Below are 15,213 nucleotides of genomic sequence, written 5' to 3' on the forward strand. Positions count from 1 at the left end.
TCATAATCAAAGCTAGATTATTGAGATGTTTTTTGTTTTGTTTTTTCGGTGGAATGTAAAATATATTACCATAATACCATTTATCTTTAAATAAGAGGAACAACTTGACATTTCAAGCTGAATTAAGAGGTCAGGTTTACATTTATTGTATACTGAAACAGTTGGTATTCTTACATCAGTTTATTATTAGAACTGTTGATTCCTTTAACTCAGAACTGTCCCAGAAGGAATAGTTCTGCTCTCGAGACTTCCCAAGTAACAAGTGTACTGTCACTAATCTCAGCCTGTTGCAAACCATTAAAACAACCGCATGTGGCAATCCATGCTCATTCATCTAATTGTACTCGTTGTTATCCAAAAGTGCTGCGGGTCATACATGCTCTAAAATGTTATGGATGTCGGGAAGAGGTGCATGCTCCCTTCTCTGCTGCATTTTCATAACAAAAGCCTGTAAACATTTATTTATTTATTTATTTATTGATTGATTGATTGATTGATTTTTAAGACTACTGTTCTCTTCAATGGTATAATGTTGAGTGGCTCAAATGCACCAGTTTCCAATATTGGTGGGAACATTTCCCCACATCCCCCCAATTCTGATGTCAGAACTCTGGAACATCTATTTTTTATTTTTTTTAACTTAGGTATTTAACCAATTTTGAACCATTGAACACTTTAAATTTAATGTAATCTCTCTTGGTTCTATGGAAACATGCCTTGACTCATTGCTGTAAACTCCCCGGTGAGTTAAAATGAATTAGGGTGTGATGTTTCAAACAAAATTTGTATGAGCCCAAAGAGTCTGTCACTAATTCGTTAATCATCCATTTCCCTATCCCGAGACGGATGATACATTAAGTTCATAATTCTATTCCTTTTTGACTGAGTATAGATTTGGCCAAAATCTACAATACGGTGTAGTTCTATTTGAGGGTAGACTTTTCTTCTAATGTTTGCATTGATTAATATGTTTGAGGGAAAAAAATGTATCCTTTGGTAAATTGAAACCAATGGTTGGGATGTATCCCGCTTCCCTCTCCAGAGAGTCTGTCTGGATTAGGGCCAGATTTCCTCAGGCTGACTGGAAGGTAATTAAGTGGCAGCAGACTGGGGCATGCTGTTTCAGGCATTCATATGAAATGATAATGGCAGGGCTGTTGCCTTAACATGGGAAAAAAAACACACACACACACACACACACACACACACACACACACACACACACACACACACGCTTTGTATGAATTGTGGGCATGGGGAACTGGTGAGGTTTCCTATTTCAAGGAACTGTAAACAGTAAACAAGCCCAGATTATATTCATTTAGGAGAACCTGCCACAGTGAAAATAACTATACAGCGTCTCATTGTCCTTCATAGGTGCCGCAGATACGTGACAGAGTAATTTCAAACATTTTCCCTGCCCAGAGCATATAAGATGTAGTTTGCTGAATTGAGATGTGACTTAAAAGAAATACACAACGGGGTTTCATGCTGGGAAAATGCAGCTGAGAGTAAATGCAGCCTGCGGCAGAGTTAACACAAACTCTTTCATTGACTCTGGAGTCTATTGCTATGTAAATTTATAAAATATCTGTTTCATCTTACTTTAATCAGGTTATTTTTGCAGCATATGCCCATCATGTGGGATGCTAAACAGCCAAATATAGAAAGGTTGGGAAATTTCACTTGGAATGGAAACACCTCAGCCTGGAAAATACATACGTCCCCTGTTTTTTTTATTTTATTTAAAGTGTATTTTATGCTAATGTTCATGCAAATATTTTTATCAGCTATGTGTAATTTGTCTGTGGGTAAATTGACCCCACAATGTCAGTCAAAAGACACTTGTCAGGTTTCATTACCCATAATTCTGGAGTAGACACATCATCATCAGTAGTAGCTTACAGCAGAATATAACCTTGAAAGGACTCATTAATGTCCACTCATCAACCTTGCAGTGCTTAGTCCAAGTCACCATGTTAGAATAATAGCATGGGAGGCTCACTTTGGACTCAAGGATAGATGAGGAAAAAGACCCAATCTTGGATGGTGCTTGTCCTTCCTGTTGTATAAGTACATGCACATATTATTCACAAAGGCGCACTGCCAAACAATCATGTTCTGTTTTTCAATGTATTGCTTTACAATGTAATTGCATTAGGCACACAGATTGCTCTGCAAAGACACATTTTATTATGTGTTTCCCATGGGAGCACTTTTTTTTCTGTCAGATTATGGTTCTCTGTATGTTTTTTAATGCCCTTAACAAATCCAAAGAATTTTTCTTCATTTCCAATGCTTATCATTGATTGCAGGAAGTTCATATTGTAAATGAAATTTGTAAATACCCAACTTCACTCATATGGGTGGCTTCAACTTTATTATTTCGGATAAAGTAATCAGCTGGTTTAACATGTGTTTAAAAAGAGAGAATCCATTAATGAATGATCCTCTAGACATTTTGATTTTTTTTTTCCTTCTGTGATTTTGAATCACAAAAAAAACTAAACTGGGCCCAACAGGTGAGATTGTTAGTATCGTAGCAATACAGTAAAACTGTAGATAGATTATTGACATGTGTCAAATAATGCCTGTTTGAATGCTGCTTGAATGAATTCACACACAAAGATCATGTTGCAAATGCCCAATGAGTGTTTTTTTATTTTTTTAAGACACTCACAAATGTATTCATAGAGGAAATATATACTTTCATCAATACATGTGGCACGAGCGTCATTCGTTATTCGGATGTTATACATAAATCCCCAAATATATGTGTGCATCCTTCTGAGAGTAAGCACGACGTTTGACATCGATGTGACTCCGTGGTCCTCAGTGGCAGCTTTCAACCAGCAGGGGCGCTGTGTGAGCCTGTGAACCAGACATGGTCACATGTCAGCAGTGTGACGAGGGGCAGACGAGGAAGTACAACATGCTGGCGAACAGGCAACACCTAAAGTAGGGGTCACACAGTAGTAGAGCGTCTGTTTGTGTAGGTGGAAATGAATTAAACTGAGATCTGCATGCATGGATCTAAGATGATCGTGGTGTCCCTTCAGAAGTTAAATTCCTGCAAGACACGAAATGTCAAAGTAGTTTTTCTTTTCTTTTCTTTTTCCATGATTACAGATCGCGTAGCGTCTGACGGCAATGTTTCAACAACATCACCCCGGCAGGGCATTGATCTCTAGGCTCGTTCTTCTCCACCACCACCTTCGTAAACGTCTCATAACACTGTCGGTAGCGCAGCCCTCGGAGGACCGCGGGAGGCGGCCGAGAGGCAGCAGCAGCGTGTCCCGGGTGGAGGAGGAAGGCAGCAGGGCTGCGGGCTGCAGAGAGCCGGGGAGGGAGGGAGGGGACCGGCACAGGGCTGCAGAGCTCACAGAGCAACACATGGACATCCACACAACCCACAGAGAGGCGTGTGAGGTAAGATGCATCACATCCAACACTTCAAATTCAATTTGTGTCATGTCCTACAATCAGATGAACACAACCTGTCATGATTAATTACAACCCGACCTGTCCATATGTTTTTGTGGGGACCACAACAAAGCATTAGGAGTCCAATTTATCATTCAAAATGCGACTTAAATAATAAAAAATGTCAGTCGATTCCCCCAGGCAGAATCATTTATTTCAGTGTTTGTTTGTTTTTTATTATTATTGAATGTGTGTTGTGTTGTCTAATGTAATGCTTGACTGATGACAACACTTTGAAGTTGTTGTGTTTATCTTTGAGACTATATTACTTGGGCTACTCTCTGGTGGATTGTACCATCAGTAGCAGTGGAACAAATACCACATGATCACAGTATTTCTGTATGACATCTGAATATCAAAAATAGCTACTTGTGTTAAATATTGAATCAAAATTGATAAAAAAAACATTTTATTCACAACCCAAGATTGCCTTGACCACCATGTCAAATGCAAATAAAGACATCGCAAAGACTGGCACATTGAATCAACTCATATTTAATTCCCAATAGGACAGCTTGTCACTACGTCATTTTACAATTTCATGGAAATTATTTTGGGAATTTGATGGCAGCAACAAAAGTCCACATATTTTCTTAATAGTATATAAATTGTTTCACAAAAGAAGCATACATCAGCAATAATTTAACCTTTTTTTTTTTTTTTTTCATGCTGAACTGGACTGCCTGCAATCCAGACCGTTCACCATTCATGACATTTTACATTTAGCGCATTATAAATTGAAAAAAATCTGGTAATGAAGTCCTAAAGACTCTGAAGTAACTGACATCCAGCAACTGATCGCATCTCTTTGCAGATGTTTACAGGCTGTTGTTAAATAGTGAACCTGATGTTTCACTGCTATCAAGAAAAGCGAATATTTTCAAAACAAAAAACGGTCCCAGTTTCAAAATCTCATGAGTTGTTCATGTTCCATTAAGAATGAAATATTGGTACATTAGGTTAAAAAAAATGTTTTATTCTGTTTTCATTTACATTTAACACGGCTACTTGACTTTTTAGGCTTTCGGTTGCATGATAAAGTTAACAATCTTAACTTAATCTGCACAATATAGTCAGCATGTCATTATAGTAATTTTATTGAGAAGGAACATCTTTGCTGTAATGACATGCATATAAAGGCATACATTTCAACCCACGGCTCTGCTGTATTGTACATTTTTGATGCTCTTTTCCATCAGGTAGACATAAGGTGCGGTTATTTCTATCAGCCATCAGCCATTGGAACAGAAAATTATGATCATGTTAACAGCATATGGGTTTAATGGCATAAGAGACAAGTTTAATGTATTCCACTATGTGAAGTTTAAGTCAGGCTGAAATGGAACACAAAGAGTAAAATAAACATTGTTTACTTTAAATACTCTGTCTGAACAGTTCTGCTTCTTTGAGCAGGCCCGAAAGTTAGATTTCGATTCATTTTGTTGAAATATTTAAAGTTACAAATAGTTTATCACTTATAAACCAGCGGAAGTAAGTAACACAGTTTATTCCATCCGTCACAAAGGGTCAGTGTCACAGAAAGAAAATGACCCACTCATTCATTCAGTGTTTCCAGTTCCTACATGCTGTAGACAATCTCACTTTACGATAAAAGAAGAAACACAACCCTGTACTGGTCTCTCCTCCAGTACAGGTGAAAAACAGAGAGACAGGTGATTACACGCTCACACACTACCACTGGCAATTTAAAGTCACTAATTAGACACATGACGTTTTGAAAATGTAGAAAACCCACGTATGCACAGAGAGAATATGCAAACTCTTCACAGAAAGGCCCCTAAGTCCAGATTCATAGCGGGAATATTTTCCCTGTGGGGTGAGAGTGGTAACAACTACATCATCATAAAACCACTGATAAACCATTAATCACTGAAAATATAAAACACATCTCAAAAGTGCTTACGGTCAATTTATTTCCCTTCGGTGGATTTAAAGTGTGCATCATGTGTTATAATCTTTAATGTGTTTCGTCTCAAGCGATCAGCATTCCCAGGGAGGCACACATTTCTTCTGATTGGTACTGAATGTGACACTCCTATCAGATAAACGTAGCTCTGATGTATTTGTTATTCCTCACTAAGTAAATAAAACAAACCAGAATGGAAAAAAAAAAAATCTGTCGTAATCCAACATAGCAGAAACCACGCTGGACCAGGAGCAGCTTAATTTATGAGAGCTGGTACTGTCCCGGCGCAGTGTGATAATGTACCAGCTGTGATGCCTCTCCAGAGCCTACCTCTCCCCAGGGCAGGGTTCCCCTGGAGTCCTCAGCAAAATGAAATGTTACTCTCGTTCTAATCACTTAAAGAGATAAAACAGTTGATGGTTTGTGACTCACTCGCTTCATGTTTACCTCCCTCACCACAACAGATATGGTTTATTAATTATAAAGCACTGAAGCTGTAAATATTTTTGGGGTTGAGAGACAGACAGAAAGAGAGCGTCGTGTCTGAAGGAATGAGGTGTTTTTACTTTCCTGCCACTGATGAATCGTTGAATTCTGAATTACACGTTCACGTTTTTTCTTTTTTTTTCAGACGACAGTGTCTGCACAGGTTAAAATCTACCGTTGAAGGGCAAGGTAATGATAGTAACTTGTTTTGCCACGTCCATCATATTCGCCAAATCTTACCCGCTCCTCCATCAAACGCATCCAGAGCGCTGTGCGCTGATGACAGTGGTGAATAGGTGTCATCGGCGTGCCTCGAGGCTTTATCTGTTGTAAATATTGTGCCTCTAAGTGTGCATGAAGTTGAGGCAAGTTGGCCGCGACCTGAGGAGACTGGTAGGGCCTGGGTGGGAAAAGCACAATACAGAGGGGGCCCAGCTATGCCAGCTTCACTATGTGGCCGCGCAATGCCATGTGAAATGACAGGCCGTGTCACCAAAAGGCCTAGGGCCCTTTTCCCTTTGTGGCCTGTCAAAGCGCACCAACTAGTGGGCTCTCAGTTTGAAACAGACTGAGAGATGACATTTTCTAACTTCCTAAGGGATGGCAGAGGAGTTCTGTGGTTTTTTTTTTTTTTTTTCGGTTTTGTTTGTTTGTTTGTTTTTCACTTACAGGAGAGCTTTATGTGCAGTATCAAAGATGTATTCCTAATGAAACAATGGCTATGTCTGGATTAAAATTTTTTTTTTTTAATTAACGTCTCTTGAAACTGCTCAAAACTAATTGAATGCAGCGCATTAGTCATCGCAATCATTTTCACCCACTGAATTGCACACAAAAAACAAGAACACTAATTGATGAGTGAAATCACAAAAATCTAACTGTCTTGCATCTGTTTCTATGCGCAGAGGTCGTCTGCTCCCTCTTCTTCTTGACCCAAAGCAATCTGTCTCTGTGTATATGTTTATATTCAGCAGGATGCTCACGTGTTCCTTTGTGTTTGGGTGAATATATGCACTGTATACAGTGAGTACGCAAGGGTCACCCGTCAGCATACGTGTTTGTGTGTCATGCTAATTAAATAATAATACCTCCATTATGTTCAGGCAAAGAAGCAGATGTACGTCGACCCTTCCAGCGGGTATAAAGTGTTCACAGAGTATGCCCACCTTCAGAGAGGAAGATGCTGTGGCACTGCATGCAGACATGTGAGCGCTTTGTTTTCCGTTTCACCAGGTTGTGTCTTCCTCCACTTCACTCTGTTTTCTTTTACCTAGTTTTTTTTTTTTTTTTATTATTAATCCTGCCTCAGCTGTTGCGTTCTGCTCTTTCCTGTTTTATACAGCGGGGATGTTTTCTGGTCCCGCTGATAATTAACTTTAGATGTAAACTGTGTTTCTATACATATGTTTGTTTGTTGTTGTTTTTTTAATTCTTTTTAAGCCAAAAACTTTATTTGCATGACTGCTGACACTGTCACATACAATTCAGCTGCTCAGGCAGAAGAAAATATGGTGAGATCATTTAGTTGAGGAACACAACTTTAACACATTTATTTGATAAGACATGAAGATACATGTTATACAACAATGAAATAGAAAGAATAAGATGTAGTGCAAAACCATCAATGTAACAGGAATCATGACTATATAAAGACCATTATTTTACTTTGCAGTGGAAAAATGTCTATGAATCGCAACAGTAAGTAATGTAATGTGAAATTAAAAGACTTGTCTTTTCCTTTCAGAATATGTTGTTGCGTTATTTACTAAGCATCTTGAAATTGTGGCAATATCCTCTTTTTCCAATAATTTCTTCCTGATAATTCTTAGTCATCTATTCATCCTTTTCTTTTTACACGCGCTTTATCCAAACTAGGGTGATGACGGTCAAGACTCTAGAGTGTATGCAACACGTGGTGAGACACATAAGATACATACAGAAAACAGTTCTATTGACTCAGGTTTTCATGCTTTTAAGCTGAGTCGTTCCATTAATTTCCATTTTAGACTACATGATTTATTTTTATTTTTTTTAAGTTCTGCTTTCAGTAAATTAAATTTTTTTTTTTAAATAAATTCTTAAATCAGTCCAACTAGTGAAGATTTTTCTAAATTCAGAAAGCAGACTCTAAACGGCAGTCCATATATCTCACTTGTTTGGAATGCAGTGACTATAATTGTAAAAGGAAAATGTAATTTTGCAGCACTAAAGCCAAACCGAGTAAGTTAAAAAACCATTGTACCACTTGGAATTCTGTTATGACCTACATCTATTTCGCTAAAAGAAAGCAAAATTGGTTCTGGAATGAGAACAAATCATTTTCAGCCCTGAGAACTACATCCTCTCATGATCAAGAGAGCGAACCCAACGATAAAGACAATGTCAACTCATTCATGCTTTTCATTTTCACCTGAAAGGATCATTAGTCTGTTGAGGTCATGTGGGAAGTGCTCTGTTTGCGTAATACTGAACAAAAGCAGGTTCCTTGATAAACACTTATTAGTTCATTTATTTACTCAATCAGTAAGTCAGCCTTTTATTTCATACAGCACCTCTGAGTAAAATGTCATTCAAAGTACTTCGCAATGGACAAACGGACGCTTAAAAGAAATAATAAATGCAAGCGTATCCATGCGTGTGCGTACGCACCTGCATGCACACACGCATACAGACACAAATATGCCAACACCTACACACAAACATGTGAACACACGCGGACGTATTACTTATTTATTCAGGTGAAGAAACTAAAGCAAGCCCCGAACATTGAAATATATGGTAGGTAGCTAAAATAATACATTGCATAATACTACAATCAATTAATATTAAATGAAAGATACAAATTATTTCACAAAATGTTGAATAATTATAAAAGATGTTATTACCCATTAAGACAAAATACGCTCCAATCAAACTGGATCAAACGACGATCATGTATTTCTTCCACAAAGAAACTGAGACGTCATGTTTCACCATCACACATCACAAAACATTGCTGCTGTTCATTAATTCACGATTCAATATAATTCTTTCATACCAAGCATAGTGCAAATATTTTTTGTACATATTTAACTGGGAGTTTGTCTGCCTGCATTGTGGGTTTTCTGATCAAATCACTTGAGGAATCTGTTCCCTGCCCATTTTCATTCCTGTTTGGCGTTTGTGTGACTTGCCGCCCATCGTTGTGTGATGTCCCGTTCTCTGTGTGAATACACCTTTGACTGCACATCACCACTGAACACCACTTATCTCTCTTTCTCCTCCAGTGTCCGTATGGTCAGGTGAACGTGAAGGATCCCGCAATGAAGAAACGCTTTAACTCACTGTTTTATGTATAGACCTAACAGACTCATGCCAAAGGTAAAGCTCCAGCTGACGGAGCCCACCGCACGTTGCTTGTCTTCTGCCTGTCGTTATTTGGACTACTTGAGAGTCATTTTTTTTTTTTTTTTTTTTTTAGCCGTGTAATAAATGATGAAATATGGGTAGTGTCTGTGCAATGCTTACCTCTTATGAATCTCAACTATTCTTAGGATTATTTTCATTCTTAACATATTGAAGATGGAGAGAGGGTTTGTTCACTAGACCCTTATGTAAAATAGTCTTTAATCACATTTTTGTTTTGTTGTGTTTTTTTCAGATATTTCTTTCCCTCTCCAAAGTCCAGTGAAATGCCTTGAGCGTCATTGTTCATTCCTCTTCAAGAGCATTTAATATTTTGTAGTATTCTGCTCTTCTGATGCATTTACAAGGGTTGTGGGAGTATGGAGATGAAAACTGAAAGTGCATTTTAGATCTTCGCCCTCAAGATAAAGGGCATATAAGCGAAAGTAACTGCAGATAGTCAGCTGGAGCCTTGTGCTCCTCAGCTTTGCATCTCTTGTTATTTTTCTCTCCCAAATGTACGACTGCATGAATATTAGCATCATTTACACTCCACAAGTGCTTGACTGAACTGTCTACCTTTGACTGAAATACTGTGTTGTTAAAAATAGGAAGGGGCCAAGGGTCAGCCCTCACACTTGGCTGCTTTGCTTTTACACCACTTGATGGAATCAGGCTGTTAGCAAACATGCCATGGACATCAACAGCAGCCCTCCCCACCGGACCTGCAACTCAGCCTCCTGGCAACACTTGGCTACAGCATAACTCCCTGCGGCTGCTCTCCTGAGCTGCAGCCTAATGAACTCCTGGGCCCTCTTATCCCAGGACTGCAATAGATCAGCGCATGTTCGCCAGTATGCGTCGACGCAAACATGCATAGGCAGGCCTACTCCAATACAACACCCTGTGGCTCCTAATAGGCCAATATAGAATAAAGGTTGTACTTAACACTGCACTTTGGAGCCCACAGTAATAGTACCAGGTAAGGTCAAGCACTCGCACCGCACTACCTGTGCGTGCAGGAGACGTTGAGGAAAGATGCGCCACTTGATTTGTGAGTGCATGTGGGTAGGCAGCGCGATGCCTTGAGGCGCTCGCTCTGAACCTGCCACACACACTCGCCTGTCTCCGCCTGATTGGGCAAACAGCGTCGTGATGAGAGGATGTGTCTGCCGCGGGATTCTGTCGCAGCCGCCTACTGGCGCAGCCACAATTTTCCTCGGCAGGTGGGTCCCAAAGGCAAGTGCTTAGTGATCGGAGCAAAGCCCTGTGAGCGGCTACAAGGAGATTCATGATCCCAACAGTGCTGGGGAGGACAGGTTCTGGGGACGCGTCATCAGGCGGGATGAGAGGCGAATTTATTTGGTGTTATTCTAAACTGAGGCAGCGGAGCGTGCGGCAGCAACATTTCTACAGCGGGACGGTGAAGGTGTCACACTCATCAAGTACCTGGGCCCGCTTGCCTGCCGCGGCTCTGCGGGTTTTGCCTAGGGACTTGTCTGTCACATTAAAGTAGATGCATTGCCATTCAAGGCCTCGGCGGTCCCACAGCCTGACCATGAAATAGGCCAACTTTCATGTCTGCCTCATCCCTCCACGTCTTCCCAATCCAGTGATGGCACAGTTTGAATTTTTTTATTTTTTTTTTTCATCATCCTCTAACCTAGCATTTGGTGACTGAGACCCAAACAGCACAGCAACCTATGGACATATTTTTACAGAACTATTTACACTTCTTACCTCTAGACTGGTGCAATGATTAAAATAGCCTATGATGAGAAACTTTTAGCCTTGGTGAAATTTTCTTGAACACTGCCTTAAATATTCAGAGATACAGTATGTCAATGCACAAGTCAGATTTCTTTAGTTTACTGTCAATATAATTGTTAGCCAGATTTCTTCCATCGAGTAAATCTTTACCCATTTTTCCAATTTAATCTTGTTTATTCACAAAACCTCTGAATCTTTGTTACTGTTGAATCTGCTTAAATAATGAGTTGAGATGTATGATGCAATACCACTAAAATGCTGAAAAATGAATAGAATGTAAAAGTTTAGTTTTCTCTAAATAAACAAAAATATGCACACACACACACACACACACACGAGGCACTGATATTCTCCTCAGTGCAGATGTGCTCCTAAGTTACACCAGCCAATGCCACATGCGAGGTGTTTATTTCAGGCATTTTGGACTGAACATCTCTGGCCCTCAGCTGGAGCATATGCTGTGCTGGAGCAGAGTGGCAGCTATATACCATGTGCCTTTCTGCAGGATGGTGGCACTAGCCGCAGAGAAAGAGAGAGCTGTCCAGTTTGGATCTGAGACCAGACAGGCTCCAGTCATAACCAGTTGACAGGCCAGGCACCCCTCCTCCCCTTTCTCCTCCTCCTCCTCCTCCTCCTCCTCCTCCCTTCCATCTCAAACAGGCACAGCAGCCCTGCGGCCAATGGCCCCAACCACAGTCAGTTACAGTGTCTCCATCACTGTTGGCCAGACCAGCCAGGAACTGACACAGGGTTGGCGGGGGGGAAAAAAAAACAAAAAAACTTGAGTGTCAGCCGTATGATGGCTGAAAGGAACGAACATCAGTCTCAGCAATTGGCCAGGCATCGCTTTTGTATAGCGTGTGTGTATGTGTGTGCATGTAACCACGTGCATGCGCGCGTCTTGATATTCAAGCAGCATTTGAGCAGCCCCTACATCAACGTCTGGTCGTTCTACACAGACAATGTCAGCTCGCCTCGGGGCAGCAGCCTCCACAGTGGTCATATGGACAACCGCATCCCTGTGGTAGAATTAGTGATAAAAAACACACACGGCCACTGAGTGACAGTCAGCGCACCAGATTCCTTTGGACAGACAGGGCTGCAAATAGCACAGAGGAGCATTTTCTCCCTGAAACCGCAACTGGTGGTCAGGCTCATGCCAGGCCAAGCCATGGTCACCAGATGAGCCCAGATAAAAGGAGAGTCGGGGGCAGTCAAAGGCACCTACGTGGCGAAAGACCATTTCGGCCTTTTTATTTCCCTCCTGGATTCACATTAATACAGTCATATTTGTCATATATTGCCTATATCTACCAGCAGTCATTTCTTTCTGGAGCTTTTCTGCTGTCTAACCTTTGCACATTAACCTGCCTATGACTCTGCTTTGAAATACAAAGATGAAGTCTGTTTGTCAGTGTAGCATTTACAAGCGTCACCTGGACCCTCGCATCTCTGCTGAAAAGCTGCTTTGCCCCATAAGGTTATATAGTGATAAAAAAAACATCCATCTATTATGTTTCCATGTCCTTTCTAGTGTGGCCAGATATGGACTAATACTCGCACCATTCCCCTGGAGAATCCTGGGTCCCCAGAGGAGCTGAAGGAGGAGCGGGTGTGTGTGTGTGTGTGTGTGTGTGTGTGTGTGTGTGTGTGTGTGTGTGTGTGTGTGTGTGTGTGTGTGTGTGTGTGTGTGTGTGTGTGTGTGTGTGTGTGTGTGTGTGTGTGTGTGTGTGTGTGGGTGTGTGTGTGTGTGTGAGTGAGTGAGTGAAAGAGAGATGGTGGCAGTGTGCTGTTGGAGCTGTTCTGGAGGCAGGGGGTGGGGGTTCTGGGGGGGGGGGGGGGGGGGGCAGCAGTTGGTGTGCAGAGAGCAGAGGCTCAGGCTGGCTAGTTAAGAGCTTCTCTCTCCTATCCTCCATCTGCCAGGGACCGGGGTAGTGATTTGAGCTCCAGCAGAGCAGAGCAGGGAGGAGATCGAAGGAGGGGTGGAGGGAGGTAGGGGATGTGGTGGTGGTTAGAGGTAGAGAGGGAGGGAGGAGGGGGGGGGGGGGGGGGGGGGTGATGGGAGGGAGGGAGGGAGGGAGGGCACATTGGTTGGAAAAGACAGAAAGTGGAGGAAGCAAGGAGATGGAGTAGGAGATAGGGAAATGGTGAGGGACAGAGAAAATAAGGATGGGAATGAGAGACAACATACACAGGAGCCACAGTTCTCTTTATAAGCATTATTTTTGCCAATCATTGTCCTTTAAAAAAAAAAGAAAGTCACCGCTGATCTTTGCGGCCGTGGCTACCTCGCCTGCTCGCGCTTTATAATATTTTCTTCCCTTCAGATATTTACAGTATGAAGCCATGCCTTGTGTGTGTTTGTAAATATTTCCAGGATGCCTCACCATCCTCTCACCCACCCACCTACCCTCCCAGACTCATGTGACTGGGATACATGTGACTAGGATGGAGCTTCACCGTGCTTCACTCCTCCCTCTTTCCTCCCCCTCAAACACCCCCTTCTCCTTTCCCTTCCCAGCCCTTTCCTTCATTCTGTCAGTGTTTAGCCTGTGGTTCCCTGCGCCACAGCGGATCCTGGGAGAGCCTCCCTGCCTCCTCCTCCTCCTTCCACTCCTCCTCCTTGCCTCTCTTTGACTGCTTGCCTCCACCTCTCCCTGGCTGATTCTCTGGCCAGGCTTTGGGAGTGACTGAGAGCTCCCTCTGCGAGATGGAGTGTCACTCGAGGTGACCCAGAAATGATAACTCCAGATGAACCCTGGATGTGTGGTAATCTAACCACCATGCCCTACAGCAGAGAGGAGCATGGGCGTCCCGGGCAGGCGGGCGTCCTGGTGGGTGCTGTGGCTGCTGTTTCACCGGTGAACCGAGCCGGCTGCAGTGCCTGTCTGGGTCTCATGCTCGGAGAACGCTGTGTTGTGGTACACTGTGAAATGGATCTCAGTGTTGCTGCATTATTGATGAGATACACTGTGATGTCAACCCAGGCTGGAAGAGCAAAGCAAAATGACTGTTAGCAGTGTGGCACATGATCATTTATGCAGGCTGTACAGAGGTGTAATTAATTGTCACCCTTTTGCTCTCAGCCCCAGTGCTCACTCCCACCATTTTCCTGAGCACTTGTCATTGAAATCCGCACGTCTATGTGTTGTTCTCCAAGAGGTGACTGGTGGCAGATTTTAGAGACCCTCTTTCATGGATGACCTCCCTCTCTCATGTTAACAGAAAATATACAGCTCAAGTGGAGTCAACGTGCTCCCTCACTGTTATCATTCAATGGACAGGTGCCATACCCGTTTGATCTGCCTGGGGAATGACAATCCAGTAATGAACAAGTAAATTACAGGTAAACACCATAAGGGTTTAAACGTTAGCTTCAGCTCTAAAGCTGAGAAAATACACTCTTGTTTAGAATGAGTCACAATCAAACCATCTTCAAAACATAAACACTATTAATATTTACTGTGATCTTCACATTATTAACTACTGCTAAATTTTTCATCATAATTTATTTTTCCATTACATGTTGCAATAACAGGCCACATATGTGCAGAAGGCTGAATCTCCTCACTATAATGTTGAACTTATTTGAGTTGTGCCAGTTTGTTAGTCCAGGTGGATCGAGCAGAGATGTGGACACGGTCATGAAGTCCGTATGGTCCAGAACTTAATCCAAGTGTAGGTTCGTTGGGTTATTATTGTTGCTATTATTGACATTATTCATTTAAAAAGAGAATATGTGTAGAGATTGGTCTTAGGAGCAAATGAGAATCTTTTCTAGGTGCAATTGTGGATATAGATTAGAACAATGTTGGTTCTTCATTTGTTTATCTTTCAAAAAATAAAACAAAGTGTGAAAAAAAATAAAGTCCATTTGATAATTATTACCCACTGCTCTTTGGTTAAGGGACCCCAAAATACATAAAAAAAAAATCTTTAATAACCAAGCACTTTTATTTCGATTCTGTATTTAGTTATTCAATATCCAAACATTTTCCTGCGGGCGTTTGTTGCTGAGCTCCACGTCTTGGTGAGATTGATTGATCTGCTTTGACGATACACTCCTCTAATTATTTATTCACACACATTTCTCCAACCAGTAAAACTAGAGCTGTAAACATATTAATTTCGTTTGAATCTCATCAAGTAACGCCTCGTGCATT

The 15,213-nt window shown here is 41.5% G+C and overlaps 1 protein-coding gene across 2 annotated transcripts; it reads left to right on the forward strand.

The window, feature by feature from the left end:
* Positions 1-2,915: 2,915 nt before the first annotated feature.
* Positions 2,916-9,380, forward strand: cUnh1orf53 (chromosome Un C1orf53 homolog). Of its 2 annotated transcripts, none has more exons than XM_080472788.1 (4): positions 2,916-2,958; positions 3,130-3,429; positions 7,000-7,101; positions 9,163-9,380. In XM_080472788.1, exons 2-4 carry the CDS (start codon positions 3,151-3,153, stop codon positions 9,232-9,234), a joined length of 453 nt encoding a protein of 150 aa, XP_080328914.1. In that variant the 5' UTR covers positions 2,916-2,958; positions 3,130-3,150; the 3' UTR covers positions 9,235-9,380. The 2 variants fall into 2 exon arrangements, with proteins under 2 accessions (XP_080328914.1, XP_080328913.1); XM_080472787.1 differs by having other exon boundaries at positions 2,945-2,992.
* The last annotated feature ends 5,833 nt before the right edge of the window (positions 9,381-15,213 follow it).

This window comes from Lipophrys pholis (assembly GCF_963383615.2).
Source record: "Lipophrys pholis genome assembly, chromosome: 10".
In the NCBI taxonomy this organism is placed as follows: domain Eukaryota; kingdom Metazoa; phylum Chordata; class Actinopteri; order Blenniiformes; family Blenniidae; genus Lipophrys; species Lipophrys pholis.